The sequence below is a fragment of the Callithrix jacchus genome, chromosome 10 (assembly GCF_049354715.1).
Source record: "Callithrix jacchus isolate 240 chromosome 10, calJac240_pri, whole genome shotgun sequence".
Taxonomy (NCBI): Eukaryota; Metazoa; Chordata; class Mammalia; order Primates; family Cebidae; genus Callithrix; species Callithrix jacchus.
Genome location: NC_133511.1, coordinates 18,241,172 through 18,267,580, shown reverse-complemented (window position 1 = coordinate 18,267,580; position 26,409 = coordinate 18,241,172). Strand labels below are relative to the sequence as shown.

At 43.0% G+C, this 26,409-nt stretch overlaps 1 protein-coding gene and 2 non-coding genes across 3 annotated transcripts in view; 1 reads left to right on the top strand and 2 right to left on the bottom strand.

The window, feature by feature from the left end:
• Positions 1–4,713: 4,713 nt before the first annotated feature.
• The window catches only part of ARCN1 (archain 1 coat protein complex I subunit delta), a 36,596-nt gene continuing 14,900 nt past the window's right edge, over positions 4,714–26,409 (bottom strand). The window contains exons 4-10 of the mRNA XM_009006926.5: positions 25,895–26,100; positions 25,329–25,493; positions 18,130–18,295; positions 15,473–15,620; positions 14,611–14,719; positions 9,791–9,995; positions 4,714–7,010 (exon numbers count right to left, since the gene is read on the bottom strand). Of these exons, the coding sequence (XP_009005174.3) occupies positions 6,921–7,010; positions 9,791–9,995; positions 14,611–14,719; positions 15,473–15,620; positions 18,130–18,295; positions 25,329–25,493; positions 25,895–26,100 (1,089 nt within the window). The 3' untranslated portion in view covers positions 4,714–6,920. The remainder of the gene's footprint in view (positions 7,011–9,790; positions 9,996–14,610; positions 14,720–15,472; positions 15,621–18,129; positions 18,296–25,328; positions 25,494–25,894; positions 26,101–26,409) is intronic.
• Positions 13,634–13,740, top strand: LOC118145895 (U6 spliceosomal RNA). The gene has a single exon (XR_004731382.2). It is a non-coding gene; the product is annotated as a U6 spliceosomal RNA (small nuclear RNA).
• On the bottom strand, positions 14,208–14,313 carry LOC118145911 (U6 spliceosomal RNA). Its single transcript, XR_004731396.1, has one exon. It is a non-coding gene; the product is annotated as a U6 spliceosomal RNA (small nuclear RNA).

Genomic DNA, 26,409 nt, shown 5'->3' with positions numbered 1-26,409 from the left:
ACCTCCCCCCCGCCTGCACAGCGCCCGCTTTGTTCATCTTTGCAGCTGGGCTCTCCACCACCACCACCACACACCCCACTCTCCTCCCACCCTGCCCTCTCGACTCTCCTAGACCACCCTCCACTCCTAGGCTTTAACGCTTCTGAGAAGGTGTTTTTGACAATCCGTTCTCCCGCCCCCCAAACTCTCCTTTCTTTCTGCCTCAGATGCCTGAAACCTCCACTGGCTCCCAGTGAACCTCCTAAATCGAAGCTCCTACAACATGCTCTCAACATCTCCAGAACATCTAGTGAGGGTACCCAGGTCTTCTCCCTGTCACCCCTTCCCCTCACCCTATTCCAAACCCCACCATGAAGAGCTGTAAATGGGATTGATAACCATACACATCAGGCCTCACAGACTTTTCTAAGGATAGGCACAAGAAGACACGTTAAAGTGCCATGCAAACTCCAAAGCACAGGAAAGCTGAATGGAATCCTGCCCCCATGGAGTTCCACACCCCTCCACCCCGACAGACCTGCTGGATTACAGATTGGGAGATAGAGAGGCAGGCTATGAACATACAGTCGAGCACACCAACCTGTAGTAGGTTGGGCCTCTGTAGGAGTGGGAGTTAATAAGGGAAAGAAGGGGGCACTAAACACCTAAAAGCAGTCCCAAAATCGAGCTAGGTTGAAGTCATTCTCCATCTCAACCTCTCCACCCAGAAATCCAACGCTGACAGTGGATCCTCACCTTGCAAAGCCAGCTCTTGGCCCAGGAGACTGGCTGGGGAGGCCCTAGGGAGCTGAACTCAGCTAGACTGGACTTCTTTGGCCTGCCCTAGAGGGACCCTGGAGACTCTTTTTCACTGAAGGAAGGAGCATGAAGCCAGTAAGTCTGGTCTAAATTCCAGCTAGGTGGGATAGCAAAAAATAATTTGTCCTCTTTGAGATGGACAAGTGCTGTTCTGATTCAGTGACTTTAGTTTGTGGCCTCTCTCCCTAACCCAGGAACAGCGGGAGGCTGAACTGCAGGAATCTCTGGTCACTCATTGACAGGGCCAGCCTTAGCAGGGGGCCCCCCACGGCTGGAGACTGAAGCTGACCGAGACCAAGCAGCTGACCGAGGCCAAGCAGCAGACAAGAACGGGGAGGGGAGAGGGTGCCCTTTGCTGCCACCTGCTACAGCTAATGGAGGTGGAACATTCAAGCTCCAGAATATGTTGTGGGTACCAGCCCTAGGTTTTAAGGAGCGAGACTCTTAATTTTTCCTCTCTTCATACTGTTTGAAGTCATGAAAGTAATTCTGGTGAACCTTCGTGAGGCAGATCACAACAGTAATATTCAGGATACTTGGGGATGTTAAAAAAGGAAGAAAGAAAAAACTCAAACTGCTGTAGCTCGTGTGCCAAGACCTAGCACTGAGGGGAGGGGTTCAGATTGGGATACCTCAGAGACTTTTCACTTCATTCTGTTTCACGACCCCCAACTCCTCTTTACTGTACCAGGGAGGAGGAATTTCAGGGAATAAGCAAGCGTGCCACGGAGGCAGCAGATGCTGAGGCAGAGGGCGAAACAGCACCCAACTTCTCTCACTGTCCTCCCAACACAGGGACCAGCTGACCCCAACATAAAGGCACTGTGCAGTGTGTCCTCTCTCCTGCTGTGTCGGGCCTCTATGTTCCCACAGTTAGAGCACTCAGGGGACTAAAGACCTACCGCCCCCACTCTCCATCCCCACCCCACTCCACATCTGGAGCCCATCAAAAAACTCAGTGCGCTCTCATAGTTACGCAAGAGGTCGAGCAGCTGGGAGCTCAGGAAAGGGGGAGGAAGAGAGGGAAAGAAAGCAGAAAACAGCTTTTCAGGCATGCTTCAGACTTTCCGAAGTGGAAGCAGGGGGAGAGGGCAAAGCCTGGGTGTGGAAGGAAGAGTGGATTTTTCTAAGGCCCGCTGCACTTGGCTACGAATGTCAGGAATGGATTTCCATACTCCTGCCTTTGCCTTGACACATTCCTCACTTTGTCCCTCCTCTCAAATCGTACTCCCTCCTGCTCCAGAGTGTTGATTATTCTTCATACAGCAAGCATTCCTTGTAGATACACACCCTCTTCCAGAAAGCTATCCCTCTCTGGCCTCTGGATCCTGAACTGAGGCATCATTGGTGCAGGGGTGGTAGTAGCAATGACCCTGCAACAACTTGGAGAAAAGTGCAAAGCTCTCTCTTCAGTTTGTCTTGGAAATTGCACAGTCTGCTTCCACCCAAAGTTAACAAGCATCCAAGCTGAGTGGGAAATTTGGGTAGGATCGAAGACTGGTCTTGTGTACCTCCACAGTTAAGGGCCTTCCTAATGAGCTGAAAAGAACAAGCATTCATTTGGACAAAAGAATGGGAAACAAGACCTATATTGATTTCTCTCATTGTCTTGAATTTCTAATGCTTCTTTCAGACGGCCCCTGTCCTAGTTTGGTAATCAATCTGATCACACAGAGTACACCTAGGGCAGCTTTCCAGAATTGGTTTAGACCCTAAATAACTACTTAGACCCTTAATAACCACTTAGCCCCTGCCCTAAGAACAGCAGGGAAAAAAACATTGGTGGAGAACGGGAGAGGTGGCCCAAGCTTCTAAAAAATGCCTAATCGCTTTGATTTGCAATTGTGAGAGACAAAACAGCCTGATTTGGAAAGACAGTCTAATTTTCCTAAAGGCCTATCTCTGTATCAATCACCAACTCCCCAGGATAAGAGGTTAAGACAGCTATTTGTAGGGTTGCTGTCTGCCCTTGGGTAACAGCAATGCACAGCAACCAACCTACTTGTGGATCTTCTAAGAGGGAATTGGGGGTGAGGGGGTTGTAATAAGACAGATGTGCATAGCAAAGGAAAATCAATTGAGAGGCTTTGCTTGAGATTCCTCTAAAGCCTACAAGACAGAAGCCCTATTCCCTATTCTCATACATGTTGAGTACTAGTTGTAGTTAACACTGTCTAATTTGGCAAAAAAAAAAAAAAAAAAAAAAAGGCTTTATAAGCTGGTACAGTCATTGCTTCTAGTTAATCTTGAGAATGATTTTTTCCATTTTTCTCCCGTGTCCTTCCAATAAGCCAGATGTGAACTTTTTTTTTTTGAGACGGAGTTTCACTCTTTTTACCCAGGCTGGAGTGCAATGGCGCGATCTCGGCTCACCGCAACCTCCACCTCCTGGGTTCAGGCAATTCTCCTGCCTCAGCCTCCTGAGTAGCTGGGATTACAGGCACGCGCCACCATGCCCAGTTAATTTTTTGTATTTTTAGTAGAGACGGGGTTTCACCATATTGACCAGGATGGTCTCAATCTCTTGACCTCGTGATCCACCCGCCTCGGCCTCCCAAAGTGCTGGGATTATAGGCTTGAGCCACCATGCCCCGCCCCAGATGTGAACTTGAAGCTATTCTACGTCAGCCCTGGAAATCTCAGATCCTATCCAGTGTGAACAACTTTAAAACTGTTCACAATTTAAAAATTAATTGGAGGGCAAAGTTTCCCATCAGAGATGCTTGGATTGACAAATTTGAAGCTATGATGAGTAAAGGAATGAAAGACCTTAAAGAAATTCCTGTCCAGAGGTGTGCTCCCTATTTCTTCTACATGGAATTAATCCAGAGCAGGAACCACAAGCCTCCCACATTAAGCAGAATGCTCAGTCAGATCTATTTATTTTGCTAGTCTCCCTCACAGGAGGCCAACAAAAAGTCCACTTGATGCTGAAGGATTAGCAGCTAGTCAGGGGGCATGGCATGGTTTTGGCGGTCTTCCTTTCATTCGATTAAGGCTACAGTCTCACTCCAAGAGTCAAGCCACACTTCAGCAACATTAAACCAGAATCTTTGTTTCACTAAGAAGCTTTCAACATTAAATACAAATTTTCTCATCCCAGATACTCATTAGTGAGAATAATTTGCCTTCCAATTTTTTGACATTCAATTGTTTCTCCAAGTTAAATTAAAAAAAAGAGGCATAAGAAACCAAGCAGCTTTGGCTGGATGCAGTGGCTCACCCCTGTAATCCCAATACTTTAGGAGGCCAAGGCAGATAGATCGCAAGGTCAGGAGATCAAGCCTAGCCTGACCAACATGGTGAAACCCCATCTCTACTAAAAATACAAAAATCAGCCAGGCACAGTGGCATGCGCTGTAATTCCAGCTACTCATGAGGCTGAGGCAGAAGAATCAATTGAACCCAGAAAGCTGCAGTGAGCCGAGATGGCACCACTGCACTCCAGCTTGGGGTGACACAGTGAGACTCACCGTCTCAAAAAAAAAAAAAAAAAAAAAAGCAGCTGTAAGCAGCTTCATTTGAGGGAATTGTCAACAATTCCCAAAAATTGTTCCCATCGTCCCTCATCCCTGGATCACTTCTCATCTCTGTCTATCTAACAGGGAAGAGAAAGCACCAAAATTAAAGATAAAGCCTGACTTTTCTGACTCTACAACTGCCCCCTGACAAAATTAAGACTCTGATCCCCCCAAAAGGCCAGAAATAGCATCAAATTCAAAAGCTACGCTGTTAGGAGTACACATATCAAATGCAGAGAAATACACACAGAAGCACAATACATGGAGAAAAGGCAATGAATACTCTCATATTATTTTCTCTTAAAAAAAACATGTCATTAATTTTTAATCTTAGGTCCCATTACAGCATCCTGAATCAACACCAAAGTGAGTCAAGAATCCAATAAACATCTCATTTTATAATGCTCTTTATTTGATTAAAGAATTTGCCTTCTTTGTATACACTGGAATGTCATATTCCCTATGTATTTTACAGGGTTACAAAATGTCTCTCATTTTAAATATTATCCCAAAGTAATCTCAGAAAAAAATGTTTGAAATTAAACTTGACTTTTAAAAAATCACATGGACAAACAACTTTCAAACAAAACTGGATTAGTAGGATTTCTTGCCTACTTAACTACATGACAGACTTCTTGTCCTAGGCCCCCTTCTCAGAAAAACCTCATGTGGAAACCAAGCTAGAGATAAGAATTCTTCCCTGATGCAGACAGGGGAAAGGGAAAGGCTAGAAACCTCTTTGGCAAGCCATTCCATACATAGCCATTTATGTGTGAGTGCTCTGCTTTAAGTACAGTACAGTTTTTGCAGGGAAGGCCAGATGTTGTTCAGAGTGGGAGTGGTACTTTTCAACCAGCTGAAAGTGCAGAAGTCATCTAGTCATCCACCTCTTCCCACTGCCATTGCCTGCAGCCTTGCAGCAACTTTTCACCTACTCTATGGACTGCAATACTAAGTTAAAAGCCCAGGCTGAGCTGGCTGATGCTGTAGTCTCCATTGAAAAGGTAATGGATGAGACGGAACTGAGAAACATCCACTATATGATGACACTCAAAAGTCTTAAGGGGAAGAGAAGGGAGGATTTCAGAGATAGGGACAGATAGACTGGTGGAAAAACACTGGGATGCCTGGAAGGAAACAGGGTATACGTGAGTAAACTGTACATACCAGTATAATCAGTTGCCTCCTGAAACACAAAAAAATCAAATGGTGAAATGGAGCCCCCTTGATACTTTAGGGCCAAGAGGATTGGCACAAAGCCTCAATGAACCCACAGCCTTCAAAATCATAACCTCGTTTCTGTTAGAAAGGAGGACTGACAACAGTCAAGAAAGCAGTCTGGAAGAGGGAGGTGGTGAAACTGAGGAATATGAATGGATTATAAAGACTGTGGCTATTATGTTTTAGCTTAAGTACCCAAAATGTGGAGAATTGAAAATTTGGGTAGCATCAGCAGCAGACATGATTACATGTGGATCTGAAATCCCTAACTGGACAGACATAGCCATTCTTTTAGACATCTTGAAGAGGGATTGTGCCATTCGAAAGGGAGTTCTCAGCTATCTTTAATATTGATACAAGTGGGATTCATGGTACTGTTCTAAACTGGAAGGACAGGCCTGAAAGGAAAACAACTTGGCAAAGAGATGAAGGAATGAATGGATAGGGGAAAGGGACAGAAGACATCCTTATCTTTTAACTTCTAGGCCCCATACCCCTCAAACAGTTCACCTAAACAGTCCAAAAATCAAGAATGGGTTAGATACACTTGTTCCAGGAGTGCCAAATAAATACAATGCCTGTAAACAGATGACCCCAGTGCCTGACTGAATGTATAGAAAGGAAAAACTAAAGGTAAAAGAAAAGGGTATGAAAGATTAAAATCTTCTACAGAGAAAACTTTTTAAAAACAAACTAAGTATGAAATATAACTATATTTAGGGATTATATTTAGGGCTTAAAATAAAGGACTAGCTGGTGCAGTGGCTCACACCTATAATCCCAGCACTTTGGGAGGCCAAGGCGGGCAGATTGCCTGAGCTTAGGAGTTTGTGCCCAGCTTGGGCAACATGGTGAAACTCCATCTCTACTAAAATACAAAATATTAGCCGGGCGTGGTGGTGTATGCCTGTAGTCCCAGCTACTCAGGAGGCTGAGGCAAGAGAATTGCTTGAACTCAGGAGGCGGGGGTTGCAGTGAGCTGATGATATCACACCACTGCATTCCAGCCTGGGTGACTGTCTCAAAAAATAAAAATTAAAAAAATTTAAAAAAACAAAAGGAGCAACTTAGGTAAAGGTAGAGGAGGTATTTAACTGGGGGCATTCTCTGGAGAGCTTGCTTTCCTGCTGGCCAATAAAATCTGCCAAAGAAAATTAGCAGCCTTTCCCTTTATGTTTGTGCCATTTCTTTATCAAAGAATGTCTCTGTGACGCAGAAACATGGGGGTGAGTCAAGGGTCCTTGCGCGCAGAGAATCGTGCATTGTATCAGAAAAATGGGGTCTCCAATGGCTTGTAAATGTGGGAAAAACTCTTCAGCCATCGTTGGCGTCTTCTTTATTAATATGAAAATTTTCCTTTTCGGCTCCCTCTTCTTGGTATTACAGGATTTCATACTTATCCACTAGAAAAGTGGTCTCTGTGGAAAACCTGACAGGGCTGTTTCCATCTACCTGGGTCACTTTGGTAACCTAGGAAAATAAACAAAGAGTAAGGTAAAGCAGGAGGTTTGATTCTCCATGATGTGAACTAAATTCTCATTACAGAACACATGAATTTCCCTAAAACTAGTATTAAAATACTATAAAAATATTCAATTCTAGTATTTGTTCAACTGAAAGTCACAGCATCACACTTTCCCAACAACACGATCAAGCTGCTTTCTTTCTAGATAGAAAAAAGACAACTGTTGGGATAAGATGTACAGTAGCATTAATAATAAGTAAAAGTTCCAAAATCAGTGGCCACACCACAGCCCAGCCCAGCCCTGCCCTGCCCTATATAACCTATGAAGTTCATAGACATGCTATCAGGATGAAATATTAACATTCTGACCCAAAATGCAATGTTCCAACTCTTCACATTATTCATTTGCTCTGCTCTCAAAGTCTCATGTTAAAAGCCCAAGTGAGCTGCTCAATCGTTTTTTAGGCATGGCTGGGTCCTTCTAATTTATTTATTTCCCTTTTTAAATAAATATACTGTCCTAATCTAGGAATATCCCCAATAGGAAAATTTACCCATTTTTATCTAATGTCTTGGGTTCAATAAAGTGGCTTCCAACACTGAAGGGGTTATGCCACTAACTGAAAGGAGAGGGACAGAGAACTGCTCTTTGAAATCATCTGAGGGAGAAAGCTGCAACTTCTAAGCTTTCTAAGTTTCCTCTCTTACGGGGGAGATGGGGACTATACTGCAACTTCTAAGGACTTATGGGGGATAGGAAGCTAAGATAGGGCCAGAACATTAAGAAAGTCAAAAAGAGGGAATATTAACATAAACTGGGTCCTAGTAATACAAATTCAAAAACTGGAAGAATGGCCAGGCGTGATGGCTCACTTCTGTAATCCCGGCACTTAGGGAGGCTGAGGTGGGTGGATCATCTGAGGTCAGGAGTTAGAGACCAGCCTGGCCAACGTGGTGAAACCCCATCTCTACTAGACAAGAAAAAAAAAAAAGGGCCAGGCGCAGGGGCTCATGCCTGTAATCCCAGCACTTTGGGAGGCCGAGAAAGGTGAATCACATGAGGTCGAGAGCTTGAGACCATTCTGACCAATGGAGAAACCCTGTCTCTACTAAAAATACAAAATTAGCCAGGCATGGTGGCATATGCCTGTAATCCCAGCTACTTGGGAGGTTGAGGCAGGACAATTACTTGAACCTGAAAGGAGGAGGTTGCAGTGAGCTGAGACTGCACCACTGCACTTCAGCCTGGGCAACAGGAGCAAGACTCTGTCTCAAAAAAAAAAAAATTAGTGGGCATGGTGGTGCACGGCTGTAGTCCCAGCTACTCAGGACGCTGAGCCAGAAGAATCCCTTGAACCCAGGAGGCAGCAGAGGTTGCAGTGAGCCAAGATTGCACTGTACTCCAGCCTGGGTGGCAGAACAGGACTCTGTCTTAAAACAACAAAAACTGGAAAAACAGGCTGGGTGTGGTGGCTTATGCCTATAATCCCAGCACTTTGGGAGGCCAAGGAGGGTGGATCATGAGGTCAAGAGATTGAGACCATCCTGGTCAACAAGGTGAAACCCCATCTCTACTAAAAATACAAAAATTAGCTGGACATGGTGGCGAGTGCCTGTAGTCCCAGCTACTTGGGAGGCTGAGGCAGGAGAACTGCTTGAACCCAGCAGGCAGAGGTTGCGGTGAGCCGAGATCGTGCCATTGCACTTCGGCCTGGGTAACAAGAGCGAAACTCCGTCTCAAAACAAAAAACAAAAACTGGAAGAACAATTCGTTAAAAAATAATGATCTGGGCCGGGCACGGTGGCTCATGCCTGTAATCCCAGCACTTTGGGAGGCTGAGGCTGGCAGATCACCTGAGGTCAGGAGTTCGAGACCAGCCTGACCAATATGATAAAACCCCGTTTCTACTAAAAATACAAAAATTAGCTGGGCTTGGTGGTAGGGGCCTGTAGTCCCAGCTACTTGTGAGGCTGAGACAGAAGGCCTGAACCTGGGAGGTGGAGGTTGCAGTGGGCCGAGACTGTGTCACTGCACTCCAGCCTGGGCAATAGAGCGAGACTCTGTCTCAAATAATAATAATAATGATCTGAAGGAACAGTTCACACATTTCCACTGCTTTGCCTACCTAAAGGACAGAGTTTGCAACAAAATTTGCTCATGATTATTTGTACTAATAAAGGGAGCTGTGACATAAATAATTTCCATTTGTAATAGAATGGAATTTTTTTTTTTGGCAGTAATTCTGTCTTCCAAATTAAAAAACTTTCATTCTTTGGGTATAAACAAAGTGACAGCAAGGCCTTACAAAATCAAGTGTTGGGTGTTTTGGCAAATCTATTTTAAAATATATGAGGTTAAAAAAAAAAACAAAACAGGCGGCCAGGTGTAGTGGCTCATGCCTGTAATCCAAGAACTTTGGAGGCCAAGGCAGGCGGATCACCTGAGGTCAGGAGTTCAAGACTAGCCTGACCAACACAGTGAAACTCTGTCTTCAAAAAAAAAACAGGCAATGAAGTGTATATGAATCTTGAACAATCCACAGGTACTTTTATATGTATTAATATTCCATTTCTTTGTCTGATCTAGAGAAGAAAACTGAGATTAAGCCAATAAAGAATTTGACCAAGATCATATAATGCATTAGAAAGGGAACTCCTGTAGAAGACATCAGTTTTTTTCTGAGCTTTATCTGACCACGAAGCCATACTACCTATCTGGCATCCTATACATGTTCCTACTGTCCTACTACCTTCCCTATATATATTCTCAACTATAACGGAATACCTGTATGTTACAGTAATTTTTCTTGGAGACAAAGGAAACTTGAACAGGAAAGAAGTCATTGGGCTGGCCAGCAATGCTAAACTCCAGGCTGCCACTCTTATTTTTGGCATCAATCACAGGCAGGCACCACTCCAGGGTATTTCGTCGACTGTCATGTCGATACTCCCCATCGATCTCACCAATAACAGGCGCGCCGACACCAGACCTGTTGTGAGAAACATCTGGTCAAGATAGCTGTTCAGAGCCAGAACTCCACCAAGGAAAACCAACCCCAAATTTGATTATGATGATCCTCAAATTCTGCCTTCTAGGACAGCAATTTCAGGAAAAAAAAAAAAAAAAAACAACTCCCTAATAATTTCAAGGATCAAACGAAGTCCTATAGCCTTGACTAAGAGTTTCACTTAATTCCCTCTGCAGATACAGCAAATATGCAAAAATACGTATTTGGCAGGTATGCCTATGGGCTGCTCCAACTTATGAACTAGATCTGGGGACCGAAACCAACAAATGTGTTAGGAGAGCTGTTTCCAAAAACCCTGCACCAATAGGTTGCTGCCCTGTAAATAAGGAATTTTAACATAACGTAGCACTCTGTACATGACAATGGGGAAACAAGCAGGTTGATAATAGTGGGGGGAAACTCTAAACATCAATAATGGAGATGAATGGAGGCCTTTGAGATAATTTGTTTTTTGTTTTTGGTTTTGTTTTGTTGTGAGACAGAGTCTCGCTCTGTCACCAGGCTGGAGTACAGTGGCGTGACCTCAGCTCATTGCGACCTCCGCCTCCCAGGTACAAGCGATTCTCCTGTCTCAGCCTCCCGCGTAGCAGGGACTAAAGGTGCGTACTACCACACCCAGCTCATATTTTTTTGATATGGAGTTTTGCCCAAGATGGAGTGCCATGGCACGATCTTGGCTCACTTGAACCTCTGCCTCCCAGGTTCAAGAGATCCTCCTGCCTCAATCTCCGGAGTAGCTGGATTATAAGCACATGCCACCATGCCCTGCTAATTTTTTCTATTTTTAGTAGAAAAGAGGTTTCACCATGTTAGCCAGGCTGGTCTCAAACTCCTGAACTCAGGTGATCCGCCCATCTCGGTTTCCAAAAGTGTTGGGATTACACTGAGCCACCACACTTGGCTGAGAATTTGTTTTTAAAGATTTCAGAGTGTTTCAAACTTATTGAAGTTGACGCCATGGGTTTATTTGATTTACAATCCAGTAAATGGACATTTATTTGATAAGTGAAATCACAATTACCCCTGGGGAAAAATGGAAACATGATGGGAGAAAGAGAGCCACAGTTGTCCTTAATCTGCAAGAGAAGCAGCACGAATTAAGATTTACTTTGCACCCCTACACATGGCTGACAAGCAGCATCAGCTACTCCTACACATTCTAAATTTACTGGCTTTTAGTTCACCAGTGACACTCAATGTTTATATTAGGGGTAGGGTAAATAAGAGAGACAAACTTTAAGGGTGGCATAAGACTATTAACTCTTCCCTATCAATTTCAGGGTCCTGGTTCTTTTATGCTCCTTCTCTTTGTCCTTGATCTAATTCTGATTCTGATCTCTTCTAATTTGATCAGTTCTAGACAATGGGAGTAAAATGTTGCGTAAGGGTCTCTTCTGGAGACCATTGCAAAACTGAACTAGAATACAGGAAACCACCACAACCACAATTACAGGGTAGACAGAGGCCTCAAAATTGTAGCATTCTATAAATAGTCTAGTAAACGAAATCCTGACAAACAAAACTCTACCTGTCACCAACGCCCTAGTCCTAAAATGGTTCAAGGCAGCCATCTATTGTTCTGAAGCAATGACTATACTGCAGAGACTAAGATGGTTACCCCATTTAAGGGGATACTGATAATAAAGCTTTTTTTTTTTTGAGATGGAGTCTCACTCTGTCACCCAGGCTGGAGTACAGTGGCATGATTTCGGCTCACCGCAACCTCTGCTTCCCGGGTTCAAGCAATTCTCCTGCCTCAGCCTCCTGAGTAGCTGGGATTACAGGCATGTGCCACCATGCCCAGCTAACTTTCTACATATATATATATATATATACATATATATATATTTTTTTTTTTGACACAGAGTCTCGTTCTGTCGCCAGGCGCCAGACTGGAGTGCGGTGGTACGATCTCTGCTCACTGCAACCTCCGCCTCCCGGGTTCAAGCAATTCTCCTGCCTCAGCCTCCCAAGCAGCTGGGACTACAGATGCGCGCCACCACGCCCAGCTAATTTTTTATATTTTAGTAGAGATGGGGTTTCACTATGTTGGCCAGGATGGTCTCGATCTTTTGACCTTGTGATCCACCCACCTTGGCCTCCCAAAGTGTTGGGATTACAGGCGTGAGCCACTGCACCCGGCTAACTTTTTATATTTTTAATAGATATGGGGTTTCACCCTGTTAGCGAGGATGGTCAAGATCTCCTGACCTCGTGAACTGCACACCTTGGCCTCCCAAAGTGCTGGGATTATAGGAGTGAGCAATAAAGTTTATTTTTTAAAAATGGAAATAAGAACGACTAAGGGCTGGGTGCGGTGGCTCACACCTGTAATCCGAGCATTTGGGAGGCCGAGGTGGGTGCATCACGAGGTCAAGAGATGAGACCATCCTGGTCAACATGGTGAAACCCCGTCTCTACTAAAAATACAAAAAAAATTAGCTGGGCATGGTGGCGCGTGCCTGTAATCCCAGCTACTCAGGAGGCTGAAGCAGGAGAATTGCCTGAACCCAGGAGGCGGAGGTTGCAGTGAGCTGAGATCGCGCCATTGCACTCCAGCCTGGGTAACAAGAGTGAACCTCCGTCTCAAAAAAAAAAAAAAGAATGACTAAAACCAGACCTGATAATGCAACGGCTTGAATTATTAAAAAAGGAAGACAACTGTGAATTAAATTAGCACTATTTTCTCTGCAGTAAAAACTGAGCAATATAAAGATACACTAAAAATATACTTACTGCTGCTCATAATTAAAACCTCTGCTTAATCATGAGGGGTGATGGGTAGGTAAAAGGAGCTAGGAGTTACTGGTGAAGTAATAAGAGTGCATGCTCACTGGAAATGCTACTAAAAAGATAAGGTAGAGACCATTTCCAGATGATCCTAGAGAGTGGGTCATTTAAGTGTACAACAAAAGCTTATTGGAACTCAACTTCTGTGATTGGCAGACATTTTTGTTATCTTAATTATGATGTTGGTTTCCTAAGTATAAACATACCAAGATGGCATAATTAAAATATGTGTAGTTTATTGTAAATAAATTATGCCCCAAAAAGGCTGTTAGGAAATTTCAAGAATTAATAGTTCCCTTGAACACAGTGTCATCTTTAGTGAAAGTTGAGAGAGCACATGAAAAATGAAACATTCAGCCTGATAAACTCAATTTCTTTGAAAGCTGTATAACAGAAAGTTTGACTAAGAAATGGCTCCTCCTTCTGGAAATGTTCATTACTACACAAACAAGCTGAGGACCAACATCTGAAAACAGAACCAGGCCAGGTGCAGTGGCTCACCTCTGTAATCCCAGCAATTTGGGAGGCCAAGGCAGGTGGATCATTTTGAGGTCAGGAGTTCAAGACCAGCCTGGCCAACATGGTGAAACCCCACCTCTACTAAAAATACAAAAATTAGCTGGGTGTGGTGGTACATACCTGTAATCCCAGCTACTCAGGAGGCTGAGGCACAAGAATCGCTGGAACCTGGGAGGCGGAGGTTGCAGTGAGCCAAGATTGCATCATTGCACTCTAGCATGGGTGACAGAGTGAGACTCAGTCTCAAAAAAATAAAAAAATAAAAATAGCCTTAGAAGTATAACTGACTTGTGCTTGCTTCAGCAGCACATATACTAAAATTGGAACAAAGCAGAGAAGATTAGCATGGCCCCTGTGCAAGGATGACATGCAAATTCGTGAAGCGTTACATATTTAAAAAAAAAAAAAAAAAAAAAAGAAGTACAACTGGCTTGTTCAACTGATTTGGTTTTAAAGTCAGTAAAATCCATCCCTTTCAAGGTGCTCAATGTATTTCAACAACTGTATGCAGTAAGCACCACAACAATGAAGTCATAGAACAATTCTTGGCTGGGCGTGGTGGCTCACACTTGTAACCCTGGCACTGTGGGAAGCCAATGGGGCAGATCACTTGAGCTCAGAAGTTTGAGATCAGCCTGCACAACATGGCAAAACCTGTGTCTACAAATAATATAGAAATTAGCCGAGCATGGTGGTGTGCATCTGTAGTCCCAGCTACTGGAGGGTGAGGTAGGAGGATGATAGCTTGAGACTGAGAGGTGGAGGCTGCAGTGAGCCGAGATTGTGCCAGTGCCCTCCAGTGACAGGACTCCAGTGACAGAGCGAGACCCTGTCTCAAAAAAACAATGCTCCTTTGTTTTATTTATAAATATGAAATACTTCATAAACTTGCATGTCATCCTTGCACAGGGGCATGCTAATCTTCTCTGTATGGCTCCAATTTTAGTGCCTGTGCTGCCAAAACAAACACAAGTCCTAGAACACTCCTATCATTTCCAAAAGTTCTCTTGTGCCCCTCTAAAGTGAAGTACCTTCCTCTCTACCTCCTAATTTCTATTCAAGAGTATGACCTTTTCCAGAAAGTCAAAGAAGTAGAATCATATAACATGCAGCCTTTTGTATCTGGCTTCTTTCACAACTAGCTTTTTAAAGAACCAAGTATCTTTGAATGGTTAGGTCAGGTAGGTGCTGACTTCAAAATGAGTTCCAAAAGACCAGTTCTGTAAGTCCAACGTAGGGAACATGATTACATAGGGACAGCACTTACGGGAGTGGGATGGTGATAATCACGTCATTCAGTTCTAAATTATCTTCTTGTAGCTCATATTCTATGTTGACATCACAGCCATTTCCACTCTCTGAGGGCCAGCAATTAACTGAGGAGAAAGCAAAGCAGTCATACTAGAATATAAGAAAAAGATGGCTGGGTACAGTGGCTCATGCCTGTAACCCCAGTGCTCTAGAGGACCAAGGTGCTAGGATCAAAGTGAGAGAATTGGTTAAGGCCATGAGTTCAAGACCAGCCTAGGAAACAAAGTGAGACTGCACCTCTACCAAAAAAAAAAAAAAAAAAAAAAAAAAAAAACAGCCAGGCATGGTGGCACTTGCCTGTTTTTCTAGCTACTCAGGAGACTGAGGTGGGAGATCAGCTGAACCCACGAGTTCAAGACTGTAGTAAGCCATGATCACACCACTGCACTTCAGCCTGGGTGACAGAGGGAGTCTGTGTCTTTTAAAAAAAAAAAGTTAGCTGGATATGGTGACATGCGCCTGTAGTCCTAGTCTGAGCTATTCCAGATGCTGAGGCAGGAGGATGGCCTGAGCCCAGGAGTTTGATGCTGCAGTGAGCTATGATCACCCCACTACACTCCAGCCTAAGAAACAGAAGATCTTGTCTCTAAAACAGTAACAACAACAAAAATAAACAACAACAAAACCACAATGGTATCAAAATGAAAGCCACTAAAAATGAAAACTAATTATAAAAATACACAAAATGCAGCACGAGGTCCATTTCAAAAGAAAGTCATTTTGTCAGAAAGAACTTTGCTATGGCAATGAAGATAAAAGTGTACAAGTTCCAGTTCTCAATGCAAACTAGCTTAGTGGGACTGGCCAGCGGCACTTACTTGTCAGTGGAATAAAAGATTCCTCTGTGGTTTGTAGTCTCCACTTTAGCACCCCTACGTCACTGTTGACTGGAAATGACTTCTCTGGATTCTTCAGGCCAATTAGAGACTCTGCAGTGAAAAGTTTTTTATCCACATTTGGATGGGTCTAGAATGAAAAGGAAAGGAAAACTCCAGAGGTTCAGACAGACAAGAAACAACCCCCTCTAGGCTTATATGACCCACAATCTAAACATCTAAAATAAAGTACCTAACAAATTCCAGTTCTTTTTCATTTTAAAGAAAGATTTCCCTTCTTCAAATATTTTAAAAATGATTTAAGATATTTAAAAACTAGTTAATTAAAAAAAAAAAAAACTAATTTTAACTCTGAAAGCCACTATAGAACAAGTTTGCACCTGAAAAAGTTAAAGGACCATTAACCAAATCCTTTCCAAAAATACTTCACAGGGAACAGGTTAATGGTGGGACCAGGCTTGTCAAGCAGAAGACTCCAGTCAGATCCTGATCAGCTGCCTGGGTCAGACAGCTAAGTTCTAGCCTTATAGAACTTAGCTATAAGTTAAATTCTAGCCTTATATATATATACCTATATAAGGTAAGTTCCAGCCTTATATAAAGTACCAAGAAAGGGCAATCTCTGTGTAAAGTCTAGTTACAATTTTGCCTAGAGACTTAAAGTTGTTAAAAATCCAAGCCAATTAAGATAAGTCTTATCTTTTTAAATCAATTTGGGAAGGCTGAGGTGGACACAGCACTTGAGGAGTTTGTGATCAGCCTGGCCAACATGGCAAAACCCCATCTCTACTAAAAATACAAAAATTAGCTGGGGCCAGGCATGGTAGCTCATGCCTGTAATCCCAGCACTTTGAGAGGTCGAAGTGGGGGAATCACCTGAGGTGAGGAGATCGAGACCAGCCTGACCAACATAGCAAAACTGTGTCCCTACTAAAAATACAAAAGTTAGCTGGACATGGTGGTGCATATCTGTAATCCCAGCTACTCAGGAGGCTGAGACATGAGAATTGTTTGGACCTGGGAGGCAGAGGTTGCAGTGAGCTGAGATGGCACAACTGCACACCAGTCTTGGTGACAAAGCAAGACTCTATCTCAAACAAAAACAAACACAAACCCAAGAATTACATCATTTTGGCTGGGCATGGTGGCTCATGCCTATAATCCTAGCCCTTTGGGAGGTTGAGGCAGGAAGATTGCTTCTTGAGCCCAGGAGTTAAAGACCAGCCTGGGCAACATAGTGAAACTCCATTTCTAGAAAAAACAAAAAAAATTAGCTGGTATGGTGGCGTACACCTGTGGTCCTGCTACTATGGAGGCTGAGGTGGGAAGACTGCTGGGGCCCAGGAGGTTGAGGCTGCAGTGAGCCAAGGTCATGCTGCTGTACTACAGAGACTCTGTGTCAAAAAAGCAAAAAAATAAAAACAGAAATCCCTTTTGGATTGCAGTCTATATACACTTTACAAGCCAGCAAAAATGTCAGATAATATAAACACAACTTCCAAAAGACAACTCTGTGCTGACTATGGGGGAAAAGTTGACAAAACACTCTTTCCTAAACAAGATTTGTTCTTGTGATGTCAGCTAAATAAATTGTGACAAGAACACTTGTAATATAAAGAGCTCATATGTGTGTGTGTGTGTATATATATATGTGTATATATATATATAAAATAGTTGGAGCATACACATTTATATTAAAAGGATTTTATGTACTTTTCAAATATACCATTAGATACTACCCTTCAGTTAACCAAACAAGCACTGGTAGTTTAATGAAAGGAATAAATTTTGCATCAAGCCACCAGGCCTGGCTAATTTTTAAAATTTTTATAGAGACAGGGTTTCATTGCTCAACCCATGTTGCCCAGGCTGGTCTTGAACTCTTGGGCTCAAATGATCCTCCGCTCTGCCTCTTAAAGTGCTGGTATTACAGGTATGAGCCACTACACCTGGCCTAAAGCCTTGTTTTTTTAAAAACTGTATTTCAAGCAGGCTGGGCACGGTGGCTCACGCCTATAATCCCAGTAGTTTGGGAGGCCGAGACGGGTGGATTACAAGGTCAAGAGATTGAGACCATCCTGGTCAACATGGTGAAACCCCGTCTCTATTAAAAATACAAAAAAAATTAGCTGGGTATGGTGGCGCACACCTGTAGTCCCAGCTACTGGGGAGGCTGAGGCAGGAGAACTGCTTGAACCCAGGAGGCCGAGGTTACGGTGAGCCAAGATCGTGCCATTGCACTCCAGCCTGGGTAACAAGAGCAAAACTCCATCTCAAAAAAAAAAAAAAAAAAAAAACAACACTATATTTCAAGCAAGATCCTAAGTGATTAATTTGCTGTTTTCATAACAGCAAAAGATAAACATCTCTTTGTACCTTGTTAGTATGAAGTCATTTATTAGATTTCAAAATGACCTTTTATTCAATTCCAGTATTTAAAAGCCATCCTAACACAGCTGCTTTACTCATTCTCAAATAGCTGCTATATGCAATAAATTAACTTCTTTCCTATGCATTTAAAGTGATGCTAGTTATAGAACTTAAATAATTTTCTGTGGTTCACATTAGGAACTCTAGTTGAGAAAGACTGTGATAGGTAGACAAAGTGTTGATACTCCCTATCAAAAGCTTCTACACACCTGTAACTGCACCCCTTTCTTATCTTCATTTTCCACATGAAGACGAATTCGGCCATATTTGTCATCTGAGATCCTAAGCATGATCATGCCATGCAACTCCATATTCTGTAATCCTCCATCTCGTCCACAGGTTAATGTGATCTTTTCTTCAATCTTCATATGTACACTATAAAGAAAAAGTAATGTTTGTTCAGAAAGGTAGAAACCAGAACTCCCTTTCTCCAGAGTCTAATGATTAGCCATCAATAACTTTTCTTTTAAAGGTGCTACTGCTATAGCTATCAACATTTAAAACACTATACCCTTTGATCCAATAATTCCTCAAAAGACTCTATCCTACAGATATATTCTCATCTGTGCAAAATAATTTGCTAGTTATTCACTGAAGAATTGTTTGTAATGGCAAAAGTTTTTAAACAAATGTCTTGACAATAGGGTGCTGCTTAAATAAAGGCATATCCACACAAATGAATAGTAGGCAATGGTAAGAAAATAAACAACTGGGCTGGTTGTGGTGGCTCACACCTGTAATCCCAGCACTTTGGGAGGCCGAGGTGGGCAGATCATGAGGTCAAGAGATTAATACCATCCTGGCCAACACTGTGAAACCCTGTCTCTATATAAAAAAAAAAAACACATAGAAAAAGAGGCTGGGCGCGGTGGCTCAAGCCTGTAATCCCAGCACTTTGGGAGGCCCAGGCGGGTGGATCACAAGGTCAAGAGATCAAGACCATCCTGGTCAACATGGTGAAACCCCGTCTCTACTAAAAATACAAAAAATTAGCTGAGCATGGTGGCGCACGCCTGTAATTCCAGCTACTCAGGAGGCTGAGGCGGGAGAATTGCTTGAACCCAGGAGGTGGAGGTTGCGGTGAGCCGAGATCGCGCCATTGCACTCCAGCCTGGGTAACAAGAGCGAAACTCTGTCTCCAAATAATAACAAAAACAAAAAACATTTTCAAGCTTCAAAAAATTAAAATTATACAAGGAAGACATATATACCCCTTTTCCAGATTCACCTACTGTTAACATTTACCCCATTTGCTTTATCATTTGCATTTGTGTTTCTCTCTCTCTAAACATTATATATGTACATTATATATTTTTTTTCCCAGAACCATTAGGAAGCAGATTATATACATCATGGCTCTTACCCCTAAATACTTCAGTGCTTATATTTAAGATTAGGAATATTCTCTTCCATAATCAATCACAGTACCATTATTAACTTCACAAATTTACACTGATACTTTTTTGTTTTTTTTTTTTGAGACGAAGTTTTGCTCTTATTACCCAGGCTGGAGTACAATGGCGCAATCTCAGCTCACTGCAACCTCCGCCTCCTGGGTTCAGGCAATTCTCCTGCCTCAGACTCCCGAGTAGCTGGAATTACAGGCACGCACCACCATGCTCAGCTAATTTTTTGTATTTTTTTTTTTTTGAGACAGAGTTTCGCTGTTGTTACCCAGACTGGAGTGCAATGGCATGATCTCGGCTCACCGCAACCTCTGCCTTCTGGGTTCAAGCAATTCTCCTGCCTCAGCCACCCAAGTAGCTGGGACTACAGGCGCACACCACCATGCCCAGCTAATTTTTGTATTTTTAGTAGAGACGGGGTTTCATCTTGTTGACCAGGATGGTCTCGATTTCTTGACCTCATGATCCACCCGCCTCGGCCTCCCAAAGTGCTGGGATTATAGGCATGAGCCACCGTGCCCAGTGCTACACTGATACTTTTATTTAGCTTTTTGTTGTTGTTGTTGTTTTAAGAGAGAGTTTCACTCTTGTTGTCCAGGCTGGAGTACAATGGTATAATCTCACTGCAACCTCCACCTCCTGGGTTCAAGCAATTCTGTCTTAGCCTCCCGCATAGCTAGGATTACAGGCGCCTGTCACCACGCTTAGTTAATTTCTGTATTTTTAGTAGAGTCAGGGTTTTACCATGTTAGCCAGGCTGGTCTTGAACTCCTGACCTCAGGCTATCTGCCCACCTTGGCCTCCCGAAGTGCTGGGATTACAGGCATGAGCCACCATGCCTGGCCTGTTGTTGTTTAAGAGACAGATCATGCTGTGTTGCCCAAGCTGGAATGCATTGACAACTCAGAGGCACAATCGCAGTTTACTATAACCTTTAATTCCTGGTCTCAAGTGATTCTCCTGCCTCGGCCTTCTGAGCAGCAGGGACAACAGCCATGTGGCATCATGCCTGGCTACCACTGATACAATAATTTTATCTACCTATCAACCATATGTCAATCTAGTCAGTTGACCTAATTTTTTATATATAAATATAAAAATATATATATGAATACACACACACACATGTATTTTTTTGGAACTGAGTCTCCCTCTGTCGCCAGGCTGGAGTGCAGTGGCATGATCTCTGCTCACTGCAACCTCTGCTTCCGAGGCTCAAGTGATTCTCTTGCCTCAGGCTCCCGAGTAGCTTGGATTACAGACATGTGCCATCACACCCAGCTAATTTTTATATTTTTATGGGTTTCGCCACCTTGGCCAGGATGGTCTCCATCTCTTGACTGTGTGATCCACCTGCCTCGGCTTCCCAAAGTGCTGGGATTACAGGCGTGAACCACCGTGCCTGGTCGACCTAATAATATTTTTAATAGTAGTTGTGATATTATGATATACATACATACTGGTTTTCAATCATGGTTCCTGGTTCATAACTCCCATATCCTTTATTATATATAATGTTGGGGCACTTTAGGCCTCAGAAGCAGCCCTCAGAAAACAGAAACTCTCTTCGACCTTCTCCTGCCCTCCTTTTATCAGCTCAAGGCAGGACTCTAATCTTCAAAAGAGGCCCTGCCCCATGTCCTGGAGGAAGGAATGCTGCAAAGAGAGGCCAAGAATCTGGACAGGCCTTGTTGGGTTTCCCCACTCAGCCTATCAATATTAGGTCATACACAATATTTGTCCAATCACATTTCTGCATGCTTGTCAATCATGCCTATCCAATGAAGTCTCCATAAAAGGCTCAAGAAGACAGGGTCTGGGAAGCTTCTGGACAGCCAAACACATGGAGGCTTACAGGAAGGTGAACAAGGTCTCATCTGCTTTCCATGATGGTGGCGCACCCCAACTCCCTGGGGACAGAAGCTCCTGTGCTCAAGACCCTCCCAGACCTTGTCCTATGTATCTCTTCATCTAGCTGCTTATTTGCATCCTTTAAAATGTCCTCTGTAATAAATTAGTAAATGTTAAATAAGTTTCTTATGAGTTATATGAGATGCTCTAGCAAATTAATTGAACCCAAAGAGGGGATGTCGTGGGAGACCAAACTTGAGGTCAGTAAGAAGTTCTGAAAGCCTGGACTTATGACTGGTGGGAAGGAAGAATCAGTCTTGGGGGACTGAACTCTCAACCTGTAGAATCTGAGGCTATTTCTAGGTAAATAGCATCAGAATTGAAATGAATTGGAGGACACTGGCTAGGTGTGATTGCTTGATGTGTACTGAAAAACCTATACACACTTGATCACAGAAGTCTTCTGTGTTGATTGTTGTTGAATGAGAAAATAGAAAAAACCAGTTTGAGTTGTCTTTCCTACACTATAGTAGTAAAGGATCCAGTCTAGGGTAGGGTATTGTATTTAGATGTCATGTCTCTGCGTTTTCAAATGAGATTCTTATCTCCAAAATAATTAAGTGAAAAATGCAATTGGAAAACATGTCTAGTTTTACTGCTTTGCATTAAAAGGGAAAAAATAGACATACTGTATACATGTTTTTTATTCATCTATATCATAGACCATATACCCCTGAGAAGGATACACAAAAACCCTGTTAATACTAGTTGTCTTCAAAATGAGAAATTGGCATGGCTGAGCGAGAGAAGACTTCTTTCAACACCTTTTGAATTTTGTGCTATATGAATGTATAATCCAATTTAAAAAATATTAAAAAGTACTGCTGCTACAGGCAATTATTAAGGATAATCTATTCATATTCAGTAATAGAAATGTATTTTTGGTTGGATGAACTACAGAGGCTATAAAGAATATTTTGCTATCCTATGCTATTCTCTGTTTCAACCACTCAGGTCTTCCTAGAAACAAAGGCATCAGAGTCAAGACCAAAAAGGAGTGTATCTTATGACAATGCGTGGTACCATTTTATGTTCACAAAAGTTTGCTCTGTGCTCAAGAGGCATTTTATCATTTAGAAAAAAAGGAGTGTCTCAGATTCTCTTTAACATGTGATGGTTTCCAACATCTTTTCTTTCTTTTTTTTTGAGATAGAGTTTTTTTTGCTCTTGTTACCCAGGCTGGAGTGCAATGGCGCAATCTCGGCTCACCGCAACCTCCGCCTCCTGGGTTCAGGCAATTCTCCTGCCTCAGCCACCTGAGTAGCTGGGATTACAGGCACGCGCCACCATGCCCAGCTAATTTTTTGTATTTTTAGTAGAGGCGGGGTTTCACCATGTTGACCAGGATGGTCTCAGTCTCTTGACCTCATGATCCACCCGCCTCGGCCACCCAAAGTTCTGGGATTACAGGCATGAGCCACTGAGCCCAGCCGTTTTTTTTTTTTTTTTTTTGAGAGAGTCTCACTCTGTCACCAAGGCTGGAGTGCAGCAGAGACATCTTGGCTCACTACAACCTCCGCCTCTGAGATTCAAGCAATTCTCCTGCCTCAGCCTCCTCAGTAGCTGGGACTACAGGTGTGTGTCACCATGCCCAGCTAATTTTTTTGTATTTTAGTGGAGAAGGGGTTAATTTTTTTGTATTTTAGTGGAGATGGGGTTTTACCATGCTGCCCAGGGTGGTCTTGAACTCCTGAGCTCAGGCAATCCACCCGACTCAGCCTCCCAAAGTGCTAGGATTACAGCCATGAGCCACCACACTCAGGAACATCTTTTTAAAAGTGTGAAGACTCTGTCTCACTCAAAGAAACCACTAGGAAGAGCACAGCAGCTTTATCAAGTCAAGAAGTTTATTCCAATGTAACCCTGTTCATTTCATACAGAACAGGGCGTATAAAGAGTAAACAAGCTGGCCGAGGTGGCTCACGCCTATAATCCCAGCACTTTGGGGTGGATCACGAGGTCAAGAGATCGAGACCACCCTGGTCAACAAGGTGAAACCCCGTCTCTACTAAAAATACAAAAATTAGCTGGGCATGATGGTGCGCACCTGTAGTCCCAGCTACTCGGAAGGCTGAGGCAGGAGAATTGCTTGAACCCAGAAGGCGGAGGTTATGGTGAGCCGAGATCATGCCATTGCACTCCAGTCTGGGTAACAACAGCGAAACTCTGTCTCAAAAAAAAAAAAGAGCAAACACTTGGCTGGGTGCGGTGGCTCACACCTGTAATCCTAGCACTTTGAGAGGCAGAGGCAGGCGGATCACTTGAGGTTAGGAATTCGAGACCAGCTTAGCCAACATGGCAAAATCCTATCTCTACTAAAAACAAGAAAATTAGCCAGGTGTGATGCTGTGTGCCTGTAATTCCAGCTACTTGGGAGGGTAAGGCAGGAGAACTGCTTGACCCTGGGAGAGAGAGGTTGCAGTAAGTCAAGATCGTGCTGCTGCACCCCTGCCTGGGTGACAGAGCAAGACTCTGTCTCAAAAAAAAAAAAAGAAAGAAAGAAAAAGTAAATACTCTGCTTTTATGCACACTTGATAGAGGTATCCTCCCGGTATTATCTTTCAGTTGACCTCAAAACCATCAGCAACAGAAGATCTGGGCTTTAAGATGAGAAATCTGAGTCATGAACATGTGAACTTGGTAACTACCACTTAAAAATGTCACCAACCAGTACCACAACCGAGATAAGAGTTGAATCGAAATATTCCATAGTGGCTTCAAACATTTAAACTGCAAAAGATGGCTGGGCATGGTCACACCTGAAATCCCAGTACTTTGGGAGCCCAAGGCAGGCATATTGCGTGAGTCCAGGTGCTTGAGACCAGCCTGGGCAACAAGGCGAAACCCTGTCTCTACCAAAATACAAAAATTAGCCCAGCGTGCACACCTGTAGTCCCAGCTACTTGGGAGGCTGAGGTGGGAGAATCACTTGAGCCCAGGATGCAGAAGTTGCAGCAAGCCTAGACTGTACCACTGCATTCCAGCCTGGGAGACAGAGTGAAACCTCATCTCAAAAAAAAAAATAAGTAAAATAAAATTCAAAACACAATATATTAATTTGCTCTTTAAGATATCTACAAGTTTTAGATTAAAGATTGGTTCTACTTATAGTTTCATTTTTAAAAAGTCATGCCAAATACAGTGTGGGGTCACTATAGCTCTAGTCCCCTAATTCAAGTCCTTTCTAAGAGATAAGCTATATACTAGGCATGACTACAAGTAACTTTTGTTTAATTTAGCTACAAAAGGCAAGTTCTAAACTTCATAGAAAATAGGTGGCTGGGGGCCTCCAATCATGGTTAAAGGAAAAAGAAAAAGATCAGGTACAGCAACGCATGCCTGTATCCCAGCTACTTGGGAGGCTGAGACGGGAAGATTCACTGAGCCCAGGAGTTGGAAGCCAGCATAGACAATATAGTAAGACCCTGTCTCCAAAAAATAAAGCAAAACAAAACCAAAATCGACCTATGTTAATATGTAGAATACGTTCTGAATAAATCTTTTAAATCAGCAAAGATTAAAAGATAGAATTTATAGCACACTGAAGTAAGTTTTTAAAAAGTATGTGGCACATGTGTGTAATCCCAGCTACTCGGGTGGTTGAGTTAGGAGAATTGCTTGAATCCAGGAGGCAGAGGTTGCAGTGAGCCCAGATGGCGCCATTGCACTCCAGCCTGGGGAACAAGAGCGAAACTCCAACTCAAAAAAAAAAAAAAAAGGCCGGGCGTGGTGGCTCACGCCTATAATCCCAGCACTTTGGGAGGCCGAGTTGGGTGGATCACGAGGTCAAGAGATCGAGACCATCCTGGTCAACAAGGTGAAACCCCGTCTCTACTAAAAAAAAAAATAATAATAATACAAAAATTAGCTGGGCATGGTGGTGCACGCCTGTAGTCCCAGCTACTCGGGAGGCTGAGTCAGGAAAATTGCTTGAACCCAGGAGGCAGATATTGCGGTAAGCCGAGATCGTGCCATTGCACTCCAGTCTGGGTAACAACAGCGAAACTCCGTCTCAAAAAGAAAAAAAGAAAAGAAAAAAAATTATGTGGACTGTATTCAAAGATTGAATTCTTATTCAAAATCCTACTTACCTTTCCATATTAATGGGTGGAGCATGCACTTTGGTTGCTTCAGAAGTACGCTTGCCCATACTGGAGGACATGATAGTTTCACCTTCAGATTTCAATTTGTCCACAAAATTATCTACTTCCTTTCCTTTGGCTCCAAGTTTCAAAGCCTTGCTGGGGCCTGAAGGCCTAAGTGGAAGGATTTGAAATACATTACTGAAAGGTATATTTTTACAGCACACATGATCTGATGAAAACTTTTTATCTTCCATCCAGAAAAATATACCTGTGCACCAAATTTTACATATAATTTCAGGTAATTCATAGATTACCCCATAATAAGGCAACCCTCATAGGAAACTGAGGACATAATATAATTTATAACTCTCTTTTATACAAAAGGAAAAACATCATACTCAGATTTCTTCTTTATCCTCATATTTTATGCAGCCAAATTTAATATCATCTTACTTCGTCAAGTCCTTCATTATTTACAGCTTTGAAAGACACCAAATTATCACTTCGAAGATACACATATATACACCCTTCATCTGGCATTCTAAAGTTGCTGGTAATACACTGGATTATACCTAGCTGGTGCAGGTGCCACTTTTGGTTTATCAGTTTCAATAATGGTCTCTGTGATCATGGCAGCTGTGCTGCCTCCAGATACTGCAGAACTGCCAAATCCCCCAAATCCTGGTGCTTTTTTGCCCTGTCTCTCAGCATCTCTTCGGGCCTGTTGTAATTCCTTTGCTTTACGACGCATCTCAGCCTTAGCTTCACGTTCTTGAGTCTAAAAAAAGAGACATATATGAATGCAGCTTTTTTTTTTTTTTTTTGAGACAGGGTCTCACTCTGTGATCCACGATGGAGTACATGTGTCACGATCACGGCTCATGCAGCTTCAACTTCTTGGGCTCAAGTGATCCTCCCACCTCAGCCTCCCAAATAGCTGGTACCCACAGGCACATGACACCATGCCTGACTTATTTTTTTATAGAGAGAGGGTCTCACTATGCTATCCAGGCTGGTCTTGAACTCCTGGACTCAAGTGATTCTCCTGCCTCCACCTCCCAAAGTGCTGGGATTATAGGTATGAGCC